General features: G+C 48.3%; 1 protein-coding gene across 2 annotated transcripts in view; it reads left to right on the top strand.

Moving 5' to 3' along the window:
- LOC120384806 overlaps positions 1–21,866 on the top strand; it is a 30,795-nt gene extending 8,929 nt beyond the window's left edge. The window contains exons 5-8 of one of the 2 annotated variants that reach the window (XM_039503866.1): positions 861–1,003; positions 18,724–19,053; positions 19,640–19,760; positions 21,697–21,866. In XM_039503866.1, the coding sequence (XP_039359800.1) occupies positions 861–1,003; positions 18,724–19,053; positions 19,640–19,760; positions 21,697–21,787 (685 nt within the window). In that variant the 3' untranslated portion in view covers positions 21,788–21,866. The remainder of the gene's footprint in view (positions 1–860; positions 1,004–18,723; positions 19,054–19,639; positions 19,761–21,696) is intronic. The other variant, XM_039503867.1, reaches the window with a different exon arrangement.
- The last annotated feature ends 3,788 nt before the right edge of the window (positions 21,867–25,654 follow it).

Raw genomic sequence — 25,654 nt, 5'->3', positions numbered from 1 at the left:
GGTGGGTCTATTCTAAAGGGCCTCGTGAGGCCCAAGAGGGATAGGATATAAAATGTTTTGGGGGTGCCAAACTGAGACAGGCGGGGATAGAGGGGTGGCTCAGGGATGATGTTATAAGGCTGAAAGTTTTGATGGTGCTGCGTATAAAAGTTCAGTGGTAGGGTGCAAACCGGTGTGGGATGGCAGTGTTAGATGATTCAAATCGTTTGGAAACCAAGCTCGTTAATAATTAGACTCCTCGCTGCAGGGGGTGATTTAGCTGTGATTTGAGTCTGTGACAGTGCCTGCTCTTTTCTGTGCTCTCATCCCCTTTGGAAGTGAGAGGTTTGGATTTCGAAAGGGAATTGCTTCCTATTATTCTTCAGCATTAATTAAAGGGCAGCCCTGGGAAGGAAATCTGTTTATCTATCTGCTCCTTTTCCTTTGTTATCTGGCACCTCATTGTCGCTCCAGAGCTTGCATGGAATGTGGCATGTGTTGTTTTTAAGAGACCTTAGAAATAGACTGTTTCATGTTTAGTAGGGGTGGAAAAATGGCCGCACTGTTAAACTGTAGATGATTGAAACTGAGGAGGAAATGAAAACCCTGGGCCTAAATGGAGCTTTCCTCCTATTGATGCAGTTTGTTTACCTGTTTCACTTGCAAACCTATTGTTAGACTCAGTTTCACTTTCTCTTTCTGCTCAGTTTCACTTCCTGGTTCCCATGCAGGTTGTGGACCCTGCGGTGTTTGCAAATCAAACACTGTGAGGCAGGGGAGGTTAAATCCACAAATTTACTTGCATCCCTTGAATTTTTATTTCCCAAAAAAATCAGGAAAATGTTTCTAGGAATATTAATTTGTAAAGTTAATTTTTGCAGAACAAAATTTGGGCCAGAAATACTCAGCGCTGCCCCCGTACGGCTGTGGTGGAAGCCGATTCAGCATGTGGCGTGGTTGTGTTGCAGACAGTCATGCAGTAACATGGAGCTCTTGGTCCAGCTGCTGTACAATCGTGAGCTAGGTAATTTTCCCAACACCCGTGAGGGAGGTAAACACCATCCCCTTTTTAATGGGTGGAGAAGCAGAGGCATACGGACGTTAAGGGAGCTGTGCAGCAAGTCGCTGTGGCTGAGTTGGGATATGAACTTGGGATCCTTTTGTTTGTAATCCCATGCACCATCCACTAGATTGCATTGCCTTCTAAGAGGCTATTGTAACCACGGATGAAGATAATAATGCATACCAGGCACAGGATCCAGTTTTGTCCTTTAGGGTGACTGTCTATCCCTTATTTTAAGTTTGGGAACCACTGAGTTAGAATCATAGAATCATAGAATCTCAGGACCTCAGGAGGTATCTAGTCCAACCCCCTGCTCAAAGCAGGACCAAACCCAACTAAATCATCCCAGCCAGGGCTTTGTCAAGCCTGACCTTAAAAACCTCTAAGGAAGGAGATTCCACCACCTCCCTAGGTAACCCATTCCAGTTCTTCACCACCCTACTAGTGAAAAAGTTTTTCCTAATATCCAACCTAAACCTCCCCCTCTGCAACTTGAGACCATTACTCCTTGTTCTGTCATCTGCCACCACTGAGAACAGTCTAGATCCATCCTCCTTGGAACCCCCTTTCAGGTAGTTGAAAGCAGCTATCAAATCCCCCCTCATTCTTCTCTTCTGCAGACTAAACAATCCCAGTTCCCTCAGCCTCTCCTCATAAGTCATGTGCTCCAGCCCCCTAATCATTTTTGTTGCCCTCCGCTGGACTCTCTCCAATTTATCCACATCCTTCTTGTAGTGTGGGGCCCAAAACTGGACACAGTACTCCAAATGAGGCCTCACCAGTGCTGAGTAGAGGGGAATGATCACATCCCTTGATCTGCTGGAAACGCCCCTACTTATACAACCCAAAATGCCATTAGCCTTCTTGGCAACAAGGGCACACTGTTGACTCATATTCAGCTTTTCGTCCACTGTAACCCCTAGGTCCTTTTCTGCAGAACTGCTGCCCAGCCATTCGGTCCCTAGTCTGTAGCAGTGCATGGGATTCTTCCGTCCTAAGTGCAGGACTCTGCACTTGTCCTTGTTGAACCTCATCATATTTCTTTTGGCCCAATCCTCTAATTTGTCTAGGTCCCTCTGTATCCTATCCCTACCCTCCAGCCTATCAACCACTCCTCCCAGTTTAGTGTCATCTGCAAACTTGCTGAGGGTGCAGTCCACACCATCCTCCAGATCGTTAATGAAGATATTGAATAAAACCGGCCCCAGCACCGACCCTTGGGGCACTCCACTTGATACCGGCTGCCAACTAGACATGGAACCATTGATCACTACCCGTTGAGCCCGACCATCTAGCCAGTTTTCTATCCACCTTACCATCCATTCATCCAGCCCATACTTCTTTAACTTACTGGCAAGAATACTGTGGGAGACTGTATCAAAAGCTTTGCTAAAGTCCAGAAATAGTACATCCACTGCTTTCCCCTCATCCACAGAGCCGGTTATCTCGTCATAGAAGGCAATTAGGTTAGTCAGGCATGACTTGCCCTTGGTGAATCCATGCTGACTGTTCCTGATCACTTTCCCCTCCTTTAAGTGGTTCAGGATTGATTCCTTGAGGACCTGTTCCATGATTTTTCCAGGGACTGAGGTTAGGGTAACCCACAAGATAGAAAAATGTCATTGCATCTCTGGATGGATGCAGATGCTGCAATTTGTGCAGTTTTTCTCATATTGTGTAATATTTAAATGTTACCTGGCATCCAAGTTGGAAAAACAAATAAACTCCCCCAAAGGGCCATGACTCATAGAAACATAATTTAATGTTCACCAAAACTGGCAGAAAGCTTCTAAATACAGTTGATACTGTAACTGTGTACTCAAAATAGCAGTGTTTTGGAAAGGTTGAGAAATATAGATTAAACTTTGATTTTGAGCATTGGCCTGCTAAACTCAGGGTTGTGAGTTCAATCCTTGAGGGGGCCACTTAGGGATCTGGGGCAAAAATTGGTCCTGGTAGTGAAGGCAGGGGGCTGGACTCGATGACCTTTTGAGATCCCTTCCAGTTCTAGGAGATTGGTATATCTCCAATTATTACCTAAATGGAATGGAATGAAATGATCATCTAGGGAAAAATGGTGTACTTAGTTTTGGTCCATTGCTTATTTTGCTTTAAATAATCGTGTGTGTTGTTTTGTTTTCTTTGCATGTGCAAATGATTAATTAAAAAATATAATACTGTACCTTCTCTGATTTAAAGTAATTAGTTATTGGTATTATTTAACCAGTAATTTTTGCCCAGCTGTTTGCATTTTCTTATGGTTTTTATTGTTATGTATGTATTAATTGGCTTCGTTTTTTTCCCCCTATTGACTTTCTGTGAATAAATGTTGCCCCAGTGAGCTGCAGTAGATGGAGTTTAAAACCGACCTGTCTGTATATATTTTCATTCTCCTTTTGAGGATAACAGAGATAAAACACACGTTTAAGTGCGTATTGTTAAATAAATAACTCAGTACGTGTGCCCAAAAGATGGATAGTGCAGCCCCCACCCTCACTGTTGTGTCTAGCCCACTTCAGCCCCCACACCGGGAGGAAGCTGGAGCTGACCCCGCCCTAAGGGGAGTGCCTGTGCCACTGAACAATGGGCTGTTCTCTGAGGGGCTGTTGCACTTTTAATTAAATATGAATTGAGGCCAAAGAAAACATGGGAATCACTCTTTTGTCCCCACTGATTCAGATGCTCAGCCAGGTGGTGGGAGACCCCAGTTCAAACCCCTCCTCCATAAAGGGGTTTGAACAGGGGTCTCCCAGGAGGGTCAGAGGTGGGTGATCCCTGTCCAAATCCCCTCTCTGTCCCAAGAAGAAAATGGCCTCCGGAGAGCAAGAGGGTGTAGATTGCCACGGACTCGCAGGGGCGAAAGAAAATGCAGGCCTGTTATTTACCAGGCTGCACGTGGCAACAGACTATATTGGTAAGGGATGCAAGGGGAGTGTGGGTCACGATGCAAACTGCAGACACACACACACACACACACTAAACTTAATCAATTTAAAAGTTTTATTGGGGATAATTACAAGGGGTAAGGGAGCAGCGTATGATTAGCTAATAGAGTTAATGAAACTTAAAACACACAATGACTAAAATATCTACTAACAATATTTATAAACAAAGATGCAGCATTTAGTAATAACTGATACTTACAAATACAAACCAACGCATAACGACCAGCAAACGTAGAAGCTCTGTTTGAAACACGTGAGCTGAGAGAGAGGCTTCGAGGTGATCAGGCTCGGTTACAGGTATACACAGGACACACGGGTATACACAGGATACGCGGGTATACACAGAATACACGGGTATACACAGGATTCGTTTTCTTTCTCCTCTCCCTGCCTGCACATGGCAGGCAGGCCATAAAGTACCCACAATGACATCATAGAAGTGTCATAGGCCCAAAACCTGTTTGTGTTCGTTTCTGATTGGCACAAGCAAAGTTTACACCATGTAGGGGAGCAGGTGCCTTAAAGTCTGGAAAAGGTGAGGAAATGCATATTGTCTTAGAATGCGTTCAACACTGAATGACAAAAGAAGAGGCCAGGGCAATACCGGTATGGGCAAGTTCTACAGGATGCAGACAGGAACTCATCTCAACATGCCCAAAACCTAAACTTCCGAGTCCGACTCCTCATCCCCACCTACGAGGGGATGCGAGGCAACAAACTTGAGAATGCAGGCTTTAATGAAGGCACATCCGAGACAGAGAAGAGCGAGCCCAACCAGAAGGGACACAAACAGGGATTGGAAATAGGATTTGTAGGGCGCAAGGCCAAGCCAATTGAGCCATGACCAAAACTGGAAGGACTCTCATGACTCTCTGACAGTAGAGCTTAACGTTTGCAGGTCTTTAACAATTGAGGACAAATTAGGAGAAATAGAAGGCAAAGAAATGCAGCATTTATCAGCAAAGTTGGGATATACTTCAGCAAATTTAGTACAAAATGAGGAAGATTGTAACAAATATTGAATCATTAATGTATTTACTGCTGATTAATTAAGAAGAGGCCCTTGCCTGTAGTATTAGCAAGCATTTCAATAGCAAGGGATTGAAACAGCACTTGATCATGTAACATCATAAAACCAACAGGGTTAAAACTAACAATAGAGGAGGCGAGGAAGGAAGCTGCTGTTTGCAAAAAGAGTGGGTTAAGTTAGGGAGGTATTAGCATAAGAGAAACTTCACATAGAACAATTAGAATAAGTACCAACCCAAGTAGGGGCTGGGGTTAAATATTACCAACAAAAACCCAACAATGAGATGCTGGAACTTTAATACTCTCAATTAAAGGAAAGCTATGATCACTTCGACCTGAAGCATTAAGAACTGGGTACACATAAGAATTAAATTGTGAAGAACAATTATTACAAACAGTAAAAGCAGCCCACTGCACATAGGGGGAAGAACAATTTACACTAGATATATTAAATGAAGAAAAATTATAAACTATTGGTACAAATTGAAAGGGTAATGGATATTTAGGTGAGAACTGAGTGGAGCAAACAAGACAATCTTCTGGACTCAGAGCTGACAGGGACTGGTTTCCGCTGACCTCCTGCACCCAGTAGGCGGCAAACCAAGTTTGTAGTCCACCCTCTCCTAAGGGCTCCGTGGGCAAAGATGTTGTGAGGGAGAGCAGTATAACAAATACAAACCAACTATAAAATTAAACCAAAATAAATTTTAAATACAGATACATGCAAATACTTTGAGGGTATTTGAGGGTATACTTTTATGATGCTTTTTTGTTATGTTTGGGAGCCAAAGGTGGAAACCTGTTGAAATTGTTTGGTTAGCTTTATGCATAAATTGTTATTTTAAAACATTTTGGTTATGACATTCTTATAACTATAATTAAAAGTGCAAACAAGTTTATAAAAAGCCCAAACAAGAAATTGACATTTGTTAATATTATCTTTACCTTAATGTTGAGGTTTCCCCTTTCATTTTTTTTTAATAACAAATTAAAAAAAACTTAAAAAACAAAACTGTGATTGATAAAAGAGAATTTCTTTGTTTGCAATTGCATTATTTGTTGAGGCAGAAATATATGTACATATATTTGTAACTGAAACCTTTTTGAACTTTGCACAAAAAATTGGTGTTAATATACTATGATTATACCCCAACCATGATTTTAAATAGTGTGGTACCACATCTTATATATATATTTTTAAAAGGGTATAAAATTGACTTTTGTTGCAACAAAATAAAAATAATTAAAAAAAATAGTCACGTGACACACACAACATAGGACACACACATGACATACAGGACAAACTTACAATTAAAAACAAATGGCGCCAAAATTCTATTCATATTTATACAAAATACCACAACCAAAAATAAAAAGTAAAAGGGTTAAACATTTGAATAAATAAATTATTACCTTATTTAAAACTTGTAGCATAAATTTGATAAAAATATATTAGTATTTGCCAAATGTATTGTATTAATTCGGTAACAAGGAATTTTGCATTATTTTATATATAACATTATTTTAAAACTTTGCTATATGGAAATAAGAAAAGCCCATGTTACAAATATTAGTTAGTGGTTAGGATAAGAAGCAGAGAGTGCACTTCTGTTGCTTGGCAACCATATCTTCAAGAAAGTTAGGAATAATTCCAGCTGTTGCATTCCTGGAGGGTTAAAATAATTAATTTACTGGATTTAAAGTTTTTACCTTGTTTTCTTTTTGTTTCTTGTTTTGTTCCGTTTTCAATTGCTTTATTTTTTGGAGGTTTCTGTAAAAACTATAGCTTTTAATTTTTAAAACAAAAAGAGAGAGCCGAAGTGAGGAGAGGCGGAGAGGGGGAAAGGGGGGGAGTGAAGAGCAACCTAGGAAGGTAGCGAGACCTGAGCCAAGAAAGATTAACTCCATCAAGGTTAGTTATCACAATAGGCAAAGCTTCTGCTACAGTTTTAGATTCAGTAAATTCTGGGGCTGTTGGCAGAACTGGATACAGAGGAGTTTTAGGAGCTTCATATGGGGGTGGCAAAATTTTCTGAGAGGGACTTGGCGGGGGGGGGGGGGTGATGGGCTCTACCTTTTCTGTCTTCTCCTCATTATCATCTTTAGGAAAGCCTGGGGCTGCCTGTTTAGCTGCAAACATTGTGCCCCCGTGGAGGACAGAGCACAGAGCAAGGGCCTTGCATATCATGCTAAACAGGACGGTGGAAACATCCTCAGAGTATCTGCCAGGGTTAAAGGCACAGTATAGCCTTTTAGAGCTTTGCAACAGATCCATTCTATTTTTGGATTGGTCGAATTTTGGCTAGTAAAAGGTGAAACTGCAAATGTTGGAACTGTTCAGTTTCATCATCCATGGCCCAACTTCCTTGCATCCTGTTCGTGACGCCATGTAGATTGCCACGGAGAAAATGCAGGCCTGTTATTTACCAGGCTGCACGTGGCAACAGACTATATTGGTAAGGGAATGCAAACTGCAGACACACACACACACACACACTAAACTTAATCAATTTAAAAGTTTTATTGGGGATAATTACAAGGGGTAAGGGAGCAGCGTATGATTAGCTAATAGAGTTAATGAAACTTAAAACACACAATGACTAAAATATCTACTAACAATATTTATAAACAAAGATGCAGCATTTAGTAATAACTGATACTTACAAATACAAACCAACGCATAACGACCAGCAAACGTAGAAGCTCTGTTTGAAACACGTGAGCTGAGAGAGAGGCTTCGAGGTGATCAGGCTCGGTTACAGGTATACACAGGACACACGGGTATACACAGGATTATACACAGAATACACGGGTATACACAGGATTCGTTTTCTTTCTCCTCTCCTGCCTGCACATGGCAGGCAGGCCATAGTACCCACAATGACATCATAGAAGTGTCATAGGCCCAAAACCTGTTTGTGTTCGTTTCTGATTGGCACAAGCAAAGTTTACACCATGTAGGGGAGCAGGTGCCTTAAAGTCTGGGTGAGGAAATGCATATTGTCTTAGAATGCGTTCAACACTGAATGACAAAAGAAGAGGCCAGGGCAATACCGGTATGGGCAAGTTCTACAGGATGCAGACAGGAACTCATCTCAACAGAGGGGATGTCCCATCTCGGAGGACAGGCACCTGGGAGGGAGGAAATCCCTGTTCAAACCGCTTCCTAACAGGCAAGGGGGAGATTTGAACAAGGCCCAAATAATATTGAATTCAGGTGGAACAGCTTCAGTAGGCACGACTGAGGGATGCCCATGCCCAAAGAGTAGGGCACCCACCTGGGCGACGGGAGAGCCCTATTCAAATCCCTTCTCATCAGGGTGCGGGGAGTGAAGCACAGTGCGTGGGTACCCCAACCACTGCGTAAATGTAACACAGGGCAGAGGCTTCCCCCTCTCCCCTAGGCTATTTTGCAGGCATTAGGCAGGAACCTGACAATTGCACAATAAACGATTTCCTGGGTTCCTGGCTTTGGATCACAAGCCGAGACAGGCACCGAACTCCTTGAAAGGGATGGGAATTAGCACAGCTCCTCTTGTTGGCATCTCCCAGTGGCTGGCACAAGTGGTTCCCTGCTGGCTCTGGTGAATCCCATTCTTCGCTGCCCCTCTCTCCCCGTGCCTTGACGAAGGCGCCTCAGTGCCTGACGCAGGCTTGGGGAACCCCCAGTGGGATGCTTAGCTGTCTCGAGGCAGCTGAAAGTTAGGGCTGGCGCCGCTGAGCATTGTCACCCCTAAGTCCCTTTGTGGACCTGTGCCACGCTGCTGAGACAAGGGGTGCTTGGTCCGTATTACAGGCGAATCACACAGTGACTGTGAGGGAGCTGAGAATGGGCTTCCTTTGTCAACGTTGCCGGTAGTGAGGTCAAGGTGGGGAATGCAGAATAGACCCCATTGATGCAGGCCACCCAAGCCCGGGGTGGGGAGTTGGGAACGAGCATGCCCTAGACACAGAGCCTTGGGATTGGGGATTGCGGTGGGGTGTGAGAGGCATTCTGGAGCTCTCCTTCCCCCCCCCCCACCTCCCGCTGCTTGGGGGGAGAAGAGCTTTAAACTCCTTCTCCACCTACTGCTCTGGTGCTCATCTGCTGTCTTCAGCCATCTCTTTCCCCCCATGCCACTGAAAGCGGAAATAGAGTCTCATCCACTGACAGCACGAATGTTTGGCAGCATAAGACACCTGTCCGTTCCCAGCTCCATAGCCCCTCTGTGCACGGGACTGACTCTCTTCTTTTGGCCGACACCACGTTTGAAATAGCAGTGATCTACCCCACAGCTAGAGCAGGATCTTGGGCACCTCGATGCAACAGCTGAGTCCAAACTCCACGTTAGCACCCTGTTTATGCTAAGGGCTTGCTTTGCATTGAGCAAACATGCCAGAACATGTGTGAATCTGCTTCCTTGTGATCTGCTGCCCTGCTATTGCAGAATGGCTGCCAGGCGCAAGTTTGACTGTTTGAGTGATGTCATGAAACCCGCCAGCAAGGCGCTCTTCACAGCCAGGGACAATCTCTGTTCACGTTTCACAATCCAGGGAGCATCTTTGCAATCATAGAATCCTAGGACTGGAAGGGATCTTGAGAGGTCATCTAGTCCAGTCCCCTGCACTCGTGGCAGGACTAAGTATTATCTAGATCATTCCTGACAGGTGTTTGTCCAACCTGCTCTTAAAAACCTCCAGTAATGGAGATTCTACAAGCTCTCTAGGCAATTTATTCCAGTACTTAACCATCCTGACAGTTAGGAAGTTTTTCCTAATGTCCAACCTAAACCGCCCATTGCTTCTTGTCCTGTCCTCAGAGGTAAAGAATTTTTTTTCTTCCTCCTCCTTGTAACAACCTTATACGTACTTGAAAACGGTTATCATGTCCCCCCTCAGTCTTCTCTTTTCTAGACTAAACAAACCCAGTTTTTTCAATCTTACCTCAGAGCTCATGTTTTCTAGACCTTTACTCATTTTTGTTGCTCTTCTCTAGACTCTCTAATTTGTCCACATCTTTCCTGAAATGTGGCACCCAGAACTGGACACAATACTCCAGTTGAAGTCTAATCAGCTCAGAGTAGAGCGGAAGAATTACTTCTCGTGTCTTACAGCACTCCTGCTAATACATCCCAGAATGATGTTCACTTTTTTTGTAACAATGTTACACTGTTGACTCATATTTAGCTTGTGGTCCACTATGACCCCCAGATCCCTTTCCGCAGTTCTCCTTCCTAGGCAGTCATGTCCCATTTTGTGTGTGTGCAACTGATTGTTCCTTCCTAAGTGGAGTACTTTGCATTTGTCCTTATTGAATTTCATCCTATTTACTTCAGACCATTACTCCAGTGTGTCCAGATCATTTTGAATTTTACTCCTATCCTCCAGAGCACTGGCAGCCCCTCCCAGCTTGGTATCATCCGCAGTGTACTCTCTATACCATTATCTAAGTCATTGATGAAGATATTGAACAGAACAGAACCGGACCCAGAACCGATCCCTGCAGGACCCCACTCGTTATGTCCTTCCAGCATGGCTGTGAGTCACTGATAACTACTCGCTGGGAACAGTTTTCAGAGTAGCAGCCGTGTTAGTCTGTATCTGCAAAAAGAACAGGAGTACTTGTGGCACCCTAGAGACAAATTTAATTAATTAATTAATTAATTGTGTTCCATTCCATGCATCCGAAGAAGTGAGCTGTAGCCCACGAAAGCTTATGCTGAAATAAATTTGTTAGTCTCTAAGGTGCCACAAGTACCCCTGTTCTTTTCTCTGGGAACAGTTTTCCAACCAGTTTTGCATGCACCTTATAGTAGCTCCATCTAGGTTGTATTTCCCTAGTTTGTTTATGAGACGGTCATGCGAGACAATATCAAAAGCTTTACTAAAGTCAGGATATACCACATCGCACAGGGGAACTGGACTGGTTGTGGCTGGGTGTTGGTTAGTGTTCCGTTGAGTCACGAGGACCTTGGCACCAGTTGGCTCCTGGTCTGCCAGCGTCACAAGGGGCATTTGGCTCCCATCAGTAGCCCTGGGGAGATGTGTGCAGCTTAGTTGGCAGGCTACCTTTGAAAGAATTATCAGAAAGGAAGGAAGCAGGGTGTGGACGTGAGAGTGGGTTCCATGCTCTGGGCAAATAAGGGGGTGACCATGGAGAGTCCCTGAGACTGGTTATTCCCCCTGTTTTTATGAGAGGAAAGTCCAAGTTGCATTCATGCTTTCAGACTCTGTCTCACCTATGATATTTAGAGGGCATTGTTCCTTGTTAAGCAGGATGTTTTGAAAACTGCAGCCAGACCCTCATCTCTTATGAATTGACAGAGTTCAGGTAAAATAATTGGATATGTACATCAGCTGAGAAGCATGTTTGAATTGCTCACATGGTGGGACCCAGGGGGACTGTGAGAGATTCCCACACACAAAAATCTTTGGGGAATTCCCACATGGTAGGGGATTTTAGGGATGTCTGAGGCCGACTTGGGTAGCTTGGAATTTAGGATTTCTGGGCTAGCGACACTATTTTACCAGTTTTCCAGTTTCAGGTTAACAGTGTGTGTTTGGGGTCCATTCCTCAGGAGCAGAGATCTGGGCAAAGCTTTGGCTAATACTGTAGCAAAGAGAGCAAGGGTGAATTACACGGAAAAGATGTTTAATGCATGGAAGCTTTCCATAGTAAACAGAACTGGCCACATGATGGCACCATTAGCCGGAGCAGCAAAGAGGATCTGCTGTTCACCCTTATGAAACAGGAGTCTGTTTTTAGCGCATGAGTCTGTAGCTTTATTTCCCCAAGGAATAGAACGGTGTCTGCTTATTTATTGAGCTTTTGTTTCTTTAAAAGAGCAGCAGCAGCGTAGGGACTATTCCATGTCTGAAATGTAATTTTAATTCATGGGATACAGTGTGTGTGTGTGTGTGTGTGTGTGTGTCCATCCGCCCGTCCATCCCCCCAACGGGGACTGTATGCTGGGGATCAGGGACGGGGCTTAGCGGAACGTGGGCTGCCTGGAGAGTGTCCTGGCGAGTGGAGGTTTCTGACACTGAAGAGGGCAGTTTTTTGGGGAGTGCTGAGCTTCCAGTCCCACAGGGTTTTTCCCACAATCCCTTTGCTAGTCTACATGGAAAACCCCTCATCTAGGGGCCCTCCCAATTCACCGGCCACCTGGAGAAGGGAAAAAGGCGCTGCATGCAAAGGACTGCCTGGGCTCTCAGAGAAGTCATGGAAATATGCCAGTTCATGCCAGCTGAGATTCTGGCCCGGTGTGAAGTAATCAGTGAGTGTAGTCCTTTTGAACAGGCTGAAATGCTTCAAGTCTTTGGGTTTAATGGTTTTGGGTGCTCTGGGAGGGTCTGATGCCGCTTTGAGTTGGTGTGTGCTGGTCTGTGGGGAGCTTGCGTCTCATGATGAGCTCAGAGAGGTTGGGGGGTTGTTTGAAGGCCAGAAGTGGGGTTCAGGAAAGATTTATTTCAGGATGGGGTCCCCATCGAGTATGGGTCATAATGTTTGATGATACCCCGAATGGATTTCAGTGTGGGGTGGTAGGTGACTGTGACGGATTCGGTCACAGAGGCCCTCTTGGGACCGTCACCTGACGTGCTGAAATTACCTCTGAGCCCATTTTCCCTGCCAGCTTGGGACTCCAGACACGGGTCTGTGTTGAGCCAGACACGCCAGCCTGCTGCAACACAGACCCAGGTCTGGTCCACGGCCCCAAAGCTGCAGGCTTTAACCAAAACCTGCTCAGCAGGTCACCCATCTCCAGCACCCAGACACCCAGCTCCCAATGGGATCCAAACCCCAAATAAATCCTTTTTACTCTGTATAAAGCTTATACAGAGTAAACTCATACATTGTCTGCCCTCTATAACACTGATAGAGAGAGAGAGAGATGCACAGCTGTCCCCCCGCCCCAGTATTAATCACTTTGGGTTCATTAATAAACAAAAGTGATTTTATTAAGTATAAAAAGTAGGATTTAAGTGGTTTTAAGTCACTGTAGGACCTCATTCTTCATTACCCACAGGCTGGGCTACGCCTACACAGGAAGGCTTGCAAGTAAACAGAGCCATTTACAACCAACTGTCCTTGAAAGTAAACAGAGCCTCAAGATCCTAAACCACCATTAATGGCCCACACTTTGCATAATTACAATAGGACCTCAGACTTATACTTCGTATTTCTAGTTTCAGATACAAGAATGATACATTCATACAAATAGGATGAACACACTCAGTAGATTATAAGCTTTGTAATGATACCTTACAAGAGACCTTTTTGCATAAAGCATATTCCAGTTACATCATATTCACACTTACAAACATATTTCCATAAAACATATGGAGTGCAATGTCACAGTGACAACTTGGGGTGTGCGGTCAGAGTGGGGTTTATTTCTGAATTGAAGTAAGTTCTCTTGGGGTGTTTGGGTAGCCCGTTCTGTGATGGCATCTACTTCTCTGGTAGAGCATCCTTGTTTGGTGAAGCGATTTTGAGTGTGTTCAGATGTATATCCAGGACTTTCTCCTCACAGCATATTCTGTGGTATCTGAATGCCTGGCTGTAGATAACAGTTTTCTTGGTGTGTTTGGGGTAGTTACTGGATCTATGAAGGTAGGACCAGCCTGGGAGTTTAAATTCATAACTTTGCAAGCCACTAAAAATCATGGACTGAACAGAGACACTGGATGTATGGTTTATTATTTATTCTATCTTGAATAAAGCAACAAAAAGAGTCCTGTTTCAGAGTAGCAGCCGTGTTAGTCTGTATCCGCAAAAAGAACAGGGGTACTTGTGGCACCTTAGAGACTAACCAATTTATTTGAGCATAAGCTTTCGTGGGCTACAGCCGACTTCTTCGGCTGCATAGAATGGAACATATAGTGAGGAGATATATAGACACATACAGAGAGCATGAAAAGGTGGGAGTTGTCTTACAAACTCCGAGAGGCCAATTAAATAAGAAAAAAAACGTTTGAAGTGATAATCAAGATAGCCCAGTACAGACAGTTTGATAAGAAGTGTGAGAATACTTACATGGGGAGATAGATTTAATGTTTGTATCAGAGGGGTAGCCGTGATGGATTTCCACTCCATACGGCTAAATGCAGTGCCTTGCATGGTGTCAAGTATCAGAGGGGTAGCCCATTTTCCCTGCCATGTTTGTAATGGCTCAGCCATTCCCAGTCTCTATTCAAGCCTAAGTTGATTGTATCTAATTTGCATATCAATTCGAGTTCAGCAGTTTCTCACTGGAGTCTGTTTTTGAAGCTTTTCTGTTGCAAAATTACCACCCTCAGGTCTGGTATTGAGTGACCAGACAGGTTGAAGTGTTCTCCTATTGGTTTTTGAATGTTATGATTCCTGATGTCAGATTTGTGTCCATTTATTCTTTTGCGTAGAGACTGTCTGGTTTGGCCAACGTACATGGCAGAGGGGCATTGCTGGCACATGATGGCATATATCACATAAGTGGATGTGCAGGTGAATGAGCCCCTGATGGCGTGGCTGATGTGATTAGGTCCTATGATGATGTCACTTGAATAGATATGTGGACAGAGTTGGCATCGGGCTTTGTTGCAAGGATAGGAAAGAGTCTTGTGGCACCTTATAGACTAACAGACGTATTGGAGCATGAGCTTTCGTGGGTGAATGCCCACTTCGTCAGATGCATTCCAGGTAGATGAAGCGAGGAGAGCTATATAGCCTTTTCTTGTCATGTCCCTACCTTGAATGGTATGTGCTAACTACTTATGCCAAACAGTCTGTTCCACCTTTAGCTGTGACACTCAGAGTACCTTTCCCAGACCTGAGGAGGAGTTCTGTGTTGCTCAGAAGCCTGTCTCTCTCATCAGCTTGAGTTGCTCCAAGAAAAGATACCGCCTCACCCGATTGTTTCTCTAAGGATTTGAAGGCCTTGTTTATACTGAGGATTTGCCTCGATTCCAGCCACTGGTGTAGCTGCAAAAATGCAAACCTGTAGCTCTGGAAAACTGTGATTTGCACTGGTGCAGCTTACCTCTGCTTGGAACCGGGAGAAGCTGCACTGCTGAGATCGGCCACTTTGCTTGTCTGCTCTAAGGGTTTGCATTAGAGCAGCTGCAGCAGTTGCTGGCCACCAACCTCAGCATAGACAAGGAATTGAGCTTCTCCCCTCCAGCTCTGAGGTGGCCACTTTGATGGACATTGGCGGGGCAGCATGTGTGGGAATCTTGCACGGCTGTTGCTCACGGTGTCCTCATTTTGTGGGAAAACAGAGGATCTCAGTATTTAGTACTGTCTGTCTGGCACCTTTCACCAGCACAAAATTCATTTTAATTAATTAACCTCAGTAACTCTGCAGAGAAGCTACAATTACGCTGCACATATGTGATGTTTTCTGGCATTTTCGGCTAAGTGAAATAATTTCCTTTTGAAAAAAAGGATCCCACTTTTAGAAAACCCAGAAGAGGGACTTGCACAATACTTAGAGGGGAGACTGAGCTCAGCTGCCGCTCATTTCCTGCCTCTTTCTCAGATTGAGGCTTTGCAACTGTGCGGAATGAAAGAAGAAAATTCTATTTCTGTGGCATCCTTCTCAGAATTTCTTCCCTCCTTTTCCCTCGAAAAGTCGATTGGTTTAAATACAATAGAAATGGAGGGTGGGGACTGGGAGTTTCGCAGAATGATTAGCTCGTGCACTGTTGTTCCACGTTTGTAAAATTCATCTCTAGAAGCAGCTGCAGAAAAGTGCTGAGATCAGGGCTTGCTGATTTTGCAGTAAAGGGGCCTCTGATTTTAAGGGTCATTTAGTGGTTTAAGTGCAAATACACAGAACGGAACATGTACAAACAAGCAAGTATCCTAAGAAGTAAATGACATGAACTTCTTTCTATATTAGTACAGAAGGGACATGTGCTATCTTGCTAATTTGGTACACCTGGAGTGCAAGTCAGCATTCGATTCCTATGAAATCAGATCCAACAGGAGTTTATTTTCCTGGTGGAAGATATTGGATCCATCAAACCCTCCCCATTCCCCGATCTCTGACCACTCTGTGGCAGACCCATCACACCTAGATCCTGAGTTCAAGTAAAGAATTCCCAGATAAAACACTTGCTGCTCCCAGACGCTGATGACCTGGTCATTCTAACACCTATGCAAGTGGTTTCCAAAGGAATTTATGCCCATTTAAAACATACTTCAGGGCATGGGCTCGACATGTCAACTTGGATAAAAACAAGAATCATGCTAGTTCAGAAAAAGCCCCACACAAGCTAACATTTGTCACAGAGTTAGCGAAACGGAACATACTCTAAGTTGTATGTAGCAGAGTCTCGTAATGAATGCACTCTGGTGCTTCAGACTGACCTTAGGGACATGACAAGAAAAGGCAATAGCTCTCCTCGCTTCATAAATTATTATTTATATTGCAGTAGCTCCCAGAGGTGCCACTCAAAGATCAAAGCCCCGTTGTGCTAAGTGCGTTACACACGTATAACAAATGAAGGCCGCCGTGTGACCCGCTGTAGCCCAGGCTGCAGGCATTAGCTAAGAACTGACAAACTCTAGTTGGAGATCAGACCAGTTCACTTATGTGGTGGGGTTGCTTAGAACAGGTATTAGTCTTATAAGGATGTAGTTAGAGTGCAGAGTCTGAGAAATGCTTGCAAGTTGCTGCATGGATTAATTTCATGTGGAATGTCTGTATTCCCTGCTATACGGCAATATGTAAGGTTTGCTTTATAACTTTGAAAATGTTTGCTCTAAACTTGTGAACTCAGATGAGAAGAGTGTTTTCCCCTGCCCGGCCAGGAGGGCTATCAAAATCAGATTGGCCATCAAGGAACATCGCACTACAAAGGATTGGTCATTGGCCTTATTGCACCTTGGAAATGCTACCTGCAGGAAAGCTTGTTCTTGGGAAGCCGAATGAAGGAAATAAAAGACACAGGAAAATTTTCCACCTCTTTGTTGTTTGAACTCTCCCAGGGCCAGAGACACCAAACTGAAGCCAGCGATCTCCAGTGGTGAATGACACTTTGAATTGACAGATCACTACAACTCTGCCACTCTTAGGATTCAGATTGAAATTCATTTGTGTGTATATGTTTGCTTGCTTTAACCTGTCAATAACTCTCCTGTCTTTTTCCTAGTTTATTACAGGATTGGCTACAGGTGTTGTCTTTGGTGTGAGATCTAAAGTGACTTGTCTCTTGGGACCGGAAACAACCTGAATATTGTACAACTTTTGGTGCGTGTCACCATTTATTACACAGTCCAGCTTGCCTGGGTGGTAGGACAGATTGGAGAGTCTTAGAGCATGTCTACACAGCAATGTAAGCCCGGGCTGAAGCCTAACCCCCCTTGTGTCCACACACCAATTGTGCTAACCTAGGGATTGGACCTAGGGTCCCAGGACCCTGCAGGGCTGCCGGGTCTGAACCCATGTTAAGCTGGGACGTGAGGTCCAACCCCTGTTGCTTTTCTGTGTGCACATGACCCCAGCTTGACTCTGGTCCCGGAAGTGCTCTGGATGTATCCCAGAGTTCCTGGCGACAGAGGAGCAGCACTGGAGGCAGCGGCTGGAGGTGCCATTACTGCCTGGTTGAGAGTGCTCCCTGTTCCTGTTCCTCTTGCGGCGCTGGCAGCTCCTGCTCCGGCTCTTCCTGGCAGAGCAGGGGGCACAGCTGACAGGAGGGAGGAGGCGGGAGCCCACTGCACCCCAAGCCCTGGGGATGCATGTCACTGCTCCACAGCTGGCAGCAGCCAGGCAGGGGTGTGTGTGTTTATATGGGGGCCTTGAGAAAATATGCAAAAATAAGGTTTGATCTGCTGGCACCTGCACAATTGTTGTGGACAGTCACTGATGAGGTAAAAGTGGCCCTCTGTGACCAAACACCTTCCCCAGTTTTGGAGGCAGCAGAAATCACTGATGAGTTGAGGGCTCCCGGGGGGCAGAAGCCCCAGGGGAAGGGAAATCCTCTTGTTCCCCAGGTTAAGAAGAAAGAGGGGTCTAGGAATAAACCTAATCCCAACGTTCTTAAACAACCCCAAGGGAGCCTGGATTTTAAAGCCCCTTGCGCTAAGGGAAGGCAGGCAGTCTGCCCTCACCGCTGGGCTCCTGGCCATATCAAACCAAATTGCCCCAAACTTAAGGCCACCCCACAATCTGCACCCACAGCCTCCCCCGCACGAGTGCCAATGGTACCACTGCGATCCCAGGGGAAATTGTAGAGGAGGAAGGAGATTGGCCTCATAAACAATATTAGGACTGAGTCTTGGGAAGGTAGCGAAGAACTGAAGAGTTCTCGAGGGAATAACACTGAAAGTACAGGCTGGAGCGACGCGGCATCGCAAGCCACTTTGGTTAAGGAAGGTTTGGGAAGGGAGGAGGACAGACTTCCTGGCAAACGTCTAAATATTCTAGCTTTGGATACATTTTCTGTGACCGCGCCCCTGGCTAACGTCCACCTGGAGTGGGCGGATTTTAAGGGGCCGTCAATCGTAGGCATCAGAAATTTGCTGCCCGCTGATATTTTAATCGGTCATAACATTTTAGCCAGGTCTAAGCAGCTTAATATCATAACACGCAACCAGAGAGATTTTTCTGCAGTGCCAGAGTCTGCTCTAACCGTAAGTGAGGCTACTGTAATACTTCGGGAGTTCTCCTTTAATGCTGGGTTGGTGAAATCTAATTGTGCCCCTATAATACCAGCAGGTGGGGTGTCGCCTCTGCTTTTTGACAGTTTTCCCTGAGGTCATGGTCATGACTCACTCCAGGCAGCATGACAGAGGGAAACAAGGTTTGGTTCTAAGAATGCCCAAGCGCAGCTTTCTGCAGAACTGCAGTCAGAGTTCTCCAAACTGCGGGGAAAGGGTGAATTCCACAGCTTCATGGCCAGGTTTAAATTCCGCAGCTCTGTCCCAGGCAGTCAGTTCATCCCAGCCATCCAGGGAAACAGTCCAGGTCCAGAGCTCTCCCGCCAAGGAGAAACCTCCCAGAATCATGAACAGCCTGACGACAGCTCTTCTGGTGATTTTCCTTCTAGGACTTTGCCTGCAGCGCATCCCTGCAGGTCAGTGGGAACCTATGGCATTGCCAGGCCTTCTCAGCAGGGAGCTGTGAAGAGTGGGGGGAGATGTCGTTGGGGTCATGGTGAGAGAGGGCCTCATCATATGGCATTGCCAGGCCTTCTCAGCAGGGAGCTGTGAGGAGTGGGGGGAGATGTCATTGGGGTCGTGGTGAGAGAGGGCCTCATCATACTTCCAGGGCCAGATTCGATAACCCATTCCGTCTGCTTTGTGATGCAAAGAGCCCAGAAAATGGTCAGATCTCCCCAATGGGTGTTGTCAGGCCCCTTTTGGCACCCTTCCTGCAGCCCCCAGAGTAGGGACGAAGGAGGGGCGTTTCAGGGGCGTTCAGCAGCATGGGTAGCAAAGCATGCTGGGTAAACACCTTCTACCAGGGAAGTTGAATTTGGCATTCCCTCGCCTGCTGTTTTGGGCCTCCTGTCTAGGAAGATGCTGTGTAGCTGCAAGTCATTATTGTCTTTGAATGGAATTCGTAGCACGAGCTCTTTTCCGTCTACATCAAGGTGGGGACGTTAGAGAGATGTAACGTGTGTGAAACTGTTTCTCATTTGGTTTCCTTTCCCCCAAAAGCTCCACAAGGTATCCTGGAAGACACAACCTGCTGCACAGGCGTCATTGAGGGAGCCATTCGTTTTAGTAACCTGAGGAGTTTCTACAGGACCTCTCCGGGGTGTAGGAGACGCGCCGTGGTGTAAGTAGCCTTCAGTCAGTCAGGCCTCGCTTTAGGGTGAAGAGAGGCTAGGATAGGTGTGTGTCAGAGACGTGCAGCTCCTGCCAGTGTTAGGGGGAAGGATCCCATACTGTGGTCACTTAGCCAGGAAACTGCCCTATTCACTGAGTAACGAGGAGCCTGATTCTGATCTCACGCTGGTTTTGCAGCCGTATGACTCCTGTGGAGTTGCTCCTCATTTACACTGATTAATTTCTGCAGAGTCATTCTGACTTGACACTGGTGTGACCGAGAGGAGAATCAGGCCCCAAGTGTAAACCAAATAATTATTGTATTAATTGTACTATAAAAATGCAAATGTATGGAGCATATTTCAAGGGCTGGTGTTGATTCATTCTGACGCTACAGAGAAAAGGCGGGATCTGATTGGCTGATGACCATTCTGACCATGCAGCTAAGCAGGGTAACTGCTCAGGTCAAGACTCACTAGTTACCAGCAGGAAACAGGACTTGATGGGAGTGACTTTACTTTCCAGGCAGTGCAGCGCTGTAGACACTTGTGCTTCCCAGCTGGGTGCCTCATGCACTGTGATATAGGCTGAGCCCTGGAGGCGTCTGATAAGCCTTATCTTCCTTCCTCAATCAGAAAGACACCCCTTAAATAGCAGTGCACTAATGACAGTTTACACAGAAGCTTTACATAAAACAGAGCAGGGAATTCAAGCCAGGCTAACTCCCTAATTGCCACCACATCCTCCTTCTCTCTTTTGAAGGCACCGTCCCAGTACACAGGGCTGTGCAGCGGGGGATGTGACATGCTTTTGCCCTGAGGCTCTTCAGAGGTGTTAAAAGGCACAGCGAGTGGAGACACTCCTGACCCAAACAGCGCAGAGAAAACGAAGAGGGTGCATGCTCATCATAGCTGGCCCCAATTCAACGGCAGCGGCATTTTCATAAGTGGCTATAGATTCTTATTTAGTCTGGCTTCCCGATAAGGGGGACATGTCAGATCAGACTGAAGGGCTTGAGGAGTTGAACTGAGGTGCTGACCCCTTATGGTCATTGGAGAGTTCATGGCCCTTTTTGCAAGATAAGGGTGTTAACCACTGCATCCCAGACAGACTTCAGTCTGACTTCTTCCGTTCAGCCTGCCTAAACCAACCGGGTAATTTCACTCAGCCATAAAGGACCCGATTCTCCTTTCACATACACATGACTCCACAGGCTTCAGTGGAGTTACTCTTGATTTACACCCAGTGTCTGTGAGAGGAGACTCAGCCCCTAAGATGATGCTTTTCTTCCTTTCCGGAACAGCTGTGTGCTGAACTCCAGCTGCTGGAATCCAGTAGTGGGAGTGTATTTGTATGTGATGAGGCATGTTGGGACAGGAGGTGCTGCATGAGCTAGAGGCTGTTTTAATGAAGAAGTTGTCAAAGCATTGCCTGCTGGCTTGGGATGAGGAAACACTGCACTAGCTGTGGGCAGGTCCCGTAACCGTTCTTTGCCTCAGTTTACCCATCTGTAACTGCAGGACTTCACAGGGGTAGCGTGAAGTCTGCTTTGAGATCCTTGGGTAAAAGGAGCCATAGAAATGGAAAGTATTTGAATCTTACCACCTAGCAGCCAGGGAAATTCTCCCCCGTCAGTCCTCTGCAGACACTAGCCAGCTCACAGCTGTTTAGTGCACCAGGTACATGAGGCAAAAGACACCTCCCGGGCTGCCTCATATCAGTATGCCACGAGCAGCACAAATATTACAGCAGAGGCTGGCAGCAAAGCTGTAAATCCGATTTATTCAGACCCCTTCAGGTTTCCTTTCTGGGGTATTAATTGAATTTCTTGGGAGTCGCACCCCAGATGTCTGCGCAACCCTTTGTAAAGTTGACAGCAGGGTATGACACTGCCCGATCTCGCTCACCAGTTAGTAACCGAGCTCCCTAATGTTTCCCCATTGCAGGTTTGTGACTCTCCAAAACAGGGAAGTCTGTGCCAATCCAGAAGCCAAGTGGGTACAAGTTGCAATCCGGCGCCTGAGGAGAAAGCAGTAATTTAGCACAGCTGCCCTTAGCAGGGCTGGACTCCCCGGGGCCTGCTGCCCCGGCTCTATTTATGTAAAAGACCCGTGACTGTGAAATATATTAAATCTTTAGTTTTTTGGAACCAGTTGTGTCGTGTGTCGTTGTGCTGCTCTGCGTACAGCGAGCGCTGACCAATAGTTTTCAGGCCCAGGTTTGTCCTCACGGAGGGCTTGTTGCAATTGGGTGGGTCATGTGACCTCTGGGGGCTGGAAGACGTTGAGAGGAAACGTTCAGTTGCCCCTTAGCACTGTGCAAAGTGCTGGGTCCCCAGGCCTGGAGACGGAGCGGCAGCCTCTACAGGACAGGAACACAGGGTGACCGGGGGACCCGAACACCCGGTCGAAAAGGGATCCCGGCGGCGCCGTGGCTCCTAGCCTTAGGGGCTGCCGGGGAGGGGCCCGCTGCTGCCCCGCCCCCTGCCTGCAGACGCAGCTCCCGTTGGCTGGCTCGGGAGGGAGGAACTAGCGCGACGGCCACTCGCGAGCGCTCAGCAGGCGGCTGTTGAGGAGTCACGTGGCGCGCGCCTCTCCCGCTGCTGCCCGGCCCCCTCGCCTCGCGCTGCCCCAGGCCTGGGCTCCAGCTGCACGTGTGCCCTGCGGCCACCTGCCGTCTGTCTGTCGCCCCTTCGCCGGCACCCAGGGCTTGGAGGTGTGTGTGTCTCCCCGTCTCCGAGTGCGAGGAACGGGGCTGCACCCCCTCCTCCGCACTGCGCCTCCCTCCCCTGCACTGCACCCCCATCCCCACTGCATCCCTACCCGCTCCAACCCCCGTGCCCCATCCCCTCATTGCCTCCCCGTCCCCCACACTGCATCCCTACCCATCCCAACCCCCCGTGCCGCCTCCTCCTGCACTGCACCCCATCCCCCGCAGTGCACTCCCATCCCCACTGCATCCCTACCCGCCCCAACCCCATCCCTACCCATCCCAACCCCGTGTCGCCTCCCTGCACTGCACCCCATCCCCGCACTGCACTCCCATCCCCCACTGCATCCCTACCCGCCCCAACCCCCGTGCCCCCATCCCCTCATTGCCTCCCCGTCCCCCACACTGCATCCCTACCCATCCCAACCCCGTGCCGCCTCCCTGCACTGCACCCCATCCCCGCACTGCACTCCCATCCCCACTGCATCCCTACCCGCCCCAACCCCGCGCCCCATCCCCTCATTGCCTCCCATCCCACACTGCATCCCTACCCATCCCAACCCCGTGCCGCCTCCCTGCATTGCACCCCATCCCCGCACTGCACTCCCATCTTCACTGCATCCCTACCCACCCCAACCCCGCGCCCCCATCCACTGCATTGCCTCCCATCCCCACACTGCACTCCCATCTTCACTGCATCCCTACCCGCCCCAACCCCGCCCCCATCCCCTCATTGCCTCCCGTCCCCACACTGCATCCCTACCCATCCCAACCCCGTGCCGCCTCCCTGCACTGCACCCCATCCTCCGCACTGCACTCCATCCCCACTGCATCCCTACCCACCCCAACCCCTGCGCCCCATCCTCATTGCCTCCCCATCCCCCACACTGCATCCCTACCCACCACAACCCCTGCCCCATCCACTGCACTGCACCCCATCCCCCGCACTGCACTCCCATCCCCCACTGCATCCCTACCCGCCCCAACCCCCGTGCCCCCATCCCCTCATTGCCTCACCATCCCCCACACTGCATCCCTACCCACCCCAACACCCCGTGCCCCATCCACTGCACTGCACCCCATCCCCTGCACTGCACCCCCATCCCCACTGCATCCCTACCCGCCCCAACCCCGTGCCCCATCCCCTCATTGCCTCCCATCCCCTACACTGCATCCCTACCCACCCCAACCCCGTGCCCCCATCCACTGCACTGCACCCCATCCCCGCACTGCATCCCTACCCACCCCAACCCCATGCCCCCTCCCTGCACTGCACCCCATCCCCACACTGCACTCCCATCCCCACTGCATCCCTACCCGTCCCAACCCCGCGCCCCTATCCCCTCATTGCCTCCCCATCCCCCACACTGCATCCCTACCCATCCCAACCCCCCGTGCCGCCCTCCCCTGCACTGCACCCCATCCTCCGCACTGCACTCCCATCCCCACTGCATCCCTACCCACCCCAACACCCCATGCCCCATCCACTGCACTGCACCCCATCCCCACACTGCATCCCTACCCACCCCAACCCCTGCTCCCTCCCTGCACTGCACCCCATCCCTCCCATCCTCACTGCCTCCCTCCCCATCCCAACCCCCCACGCCCCATCCCACTCACTGCATCCCTACCTGTCCCAACCCTGCCCCCACCCCCTCACTGCCTCCACCCCCACTGCTTTCTCTCCCCATCCCCCCCCGCACCCTCATTCCCCTCATTGTCATCCCTCCCCATCCCACTCCCTCCATCCCCATCCCTGCATCCCACCCCATCCCAACCCCCCTGAAGCCCCATCCCCTCACTACATCTCTCCATGGCCCAACCCCCTGCACCTCCATCCCCTCACTGCATCCCTCCCCCATGTCATCCCATCCTACCCCCATCCCCTGTCACTGCATCTCTCCCCGCCCCAACCCTCCTGCCTCCAGCATGGCAGACCTGGAAGGCCCATCGCTAGGAGGCACAGGGTTGTTTCGTCCTCTTGCATCAGTAGATCCATGGCTTTTCCGCGGAGGCTGCCCGTGGGGAGGATAACTGGTTCCAGCTGTGCAGTGACACGGACACTGGTTCACATGATCTGCATCTGGATCTGGTCTTCCTGGCTCTTAGAACGCTGGATCTGAACACTCCCGAATGCTGGTGCCTGAAATCAGGAGCCAAACCAAATGTACCCATAATTCCTAGTGTTTGGCAGTGGGGTTTAGCTGAGGCTGAGTGTACGAATAAAGCAGCAAACTCACATCTGAACCCTGGGTCCATTTCCAGGGGGTTGGTTAAGACCCAGCTTCTCACTAGAATAGAGCACGTGTCCCAGTGCGGAATGGGTCAGGGGGGCTCGTAACACCTAGGTTCTAAGAGGCTAAATTAGGACAGCAAGCTAGCCCTGGGGGGATGGACGCCCCCAGGCTGTGCCGGAGGGAGCGCTGAGAGAGTAGCCAGCTGGGAGTTTGGGGGTTTCACTGGAGCCCAGGGATACCTCCTGGCATGCATGGCCTGGTCTGCTGAGGCGTGGTCACTGGGCTGGTACCAGGGCCGGCTCTAGGGTTTTTGCCGTCCCAAGCAAAAAAAATTTTGGCTGCCCCCAGTCCCAGCCCTGGGGCTCCTTGCCGCACCCCCCTGCTGCCCCAGCCCTGGGCTCTTCCCCCCCCCACCCCGCCCCAGCTCTGGGCTCTCCCCACCACATACCCTGTGCTGCCCCAGCCCTGGGCTCCCCTCTTTTCCCCCACCAGTGCCCCCCCCCGCTGCCCCAGCCCTGGGCTCCTCTTTCCCCCCACCAGTGCCCCCACTGCCCCAGCTCTGGGCTCCCCCCTTCTCCCCCACCATTGCCTCCCACACACACCTCCTGCTGCCCCAGCCCTGGGCCCTCCCCACCACCACCTGCACCCTCCCTCCGCCGCAGCCCTGAGTCACTGGTAAGTCGCTCCCAGGGCGGGTTATTCAGCCGGAATTTTGGATGTGCACAAAACACAGACAGGATTGGTTCCCATATGGTTACAGAGCTGCAGTAACGTGGAATGATTTTCAGCTTGTGTGATTGGAGGATATCTGGATGCATATTATAAGACTGTCCTCCATAAATGAGGAAAAGTTGAGGTGCCTTTATTATTCTTTTGTTCCACTCTTTCTTTCTATGGGGAATTTGCCAATGCAATATCACTGCCTTCCTTTCAAACAAACAAACAAAAAAAGGCAATG

The sequence above is a fragment of the Mauremys reevesii genome, linkage group 16 (assembly GCF_016161935.1).
Source record: "Mauremys reevesii isolate NIE-2019 linkage group 16, ASM1616193v1, whole genome shotgun sequence".
Taxonomy (NCBI): Eukaryota; Metazoa; Chordata; order Testudines; family Geoemydidae; genus Mauremys; species Mauremys reevesii.
Note: the sequence above shows the minus strand (reverse complement) of the source record. Positions and strands in the feature narration are given on the sequence as shown.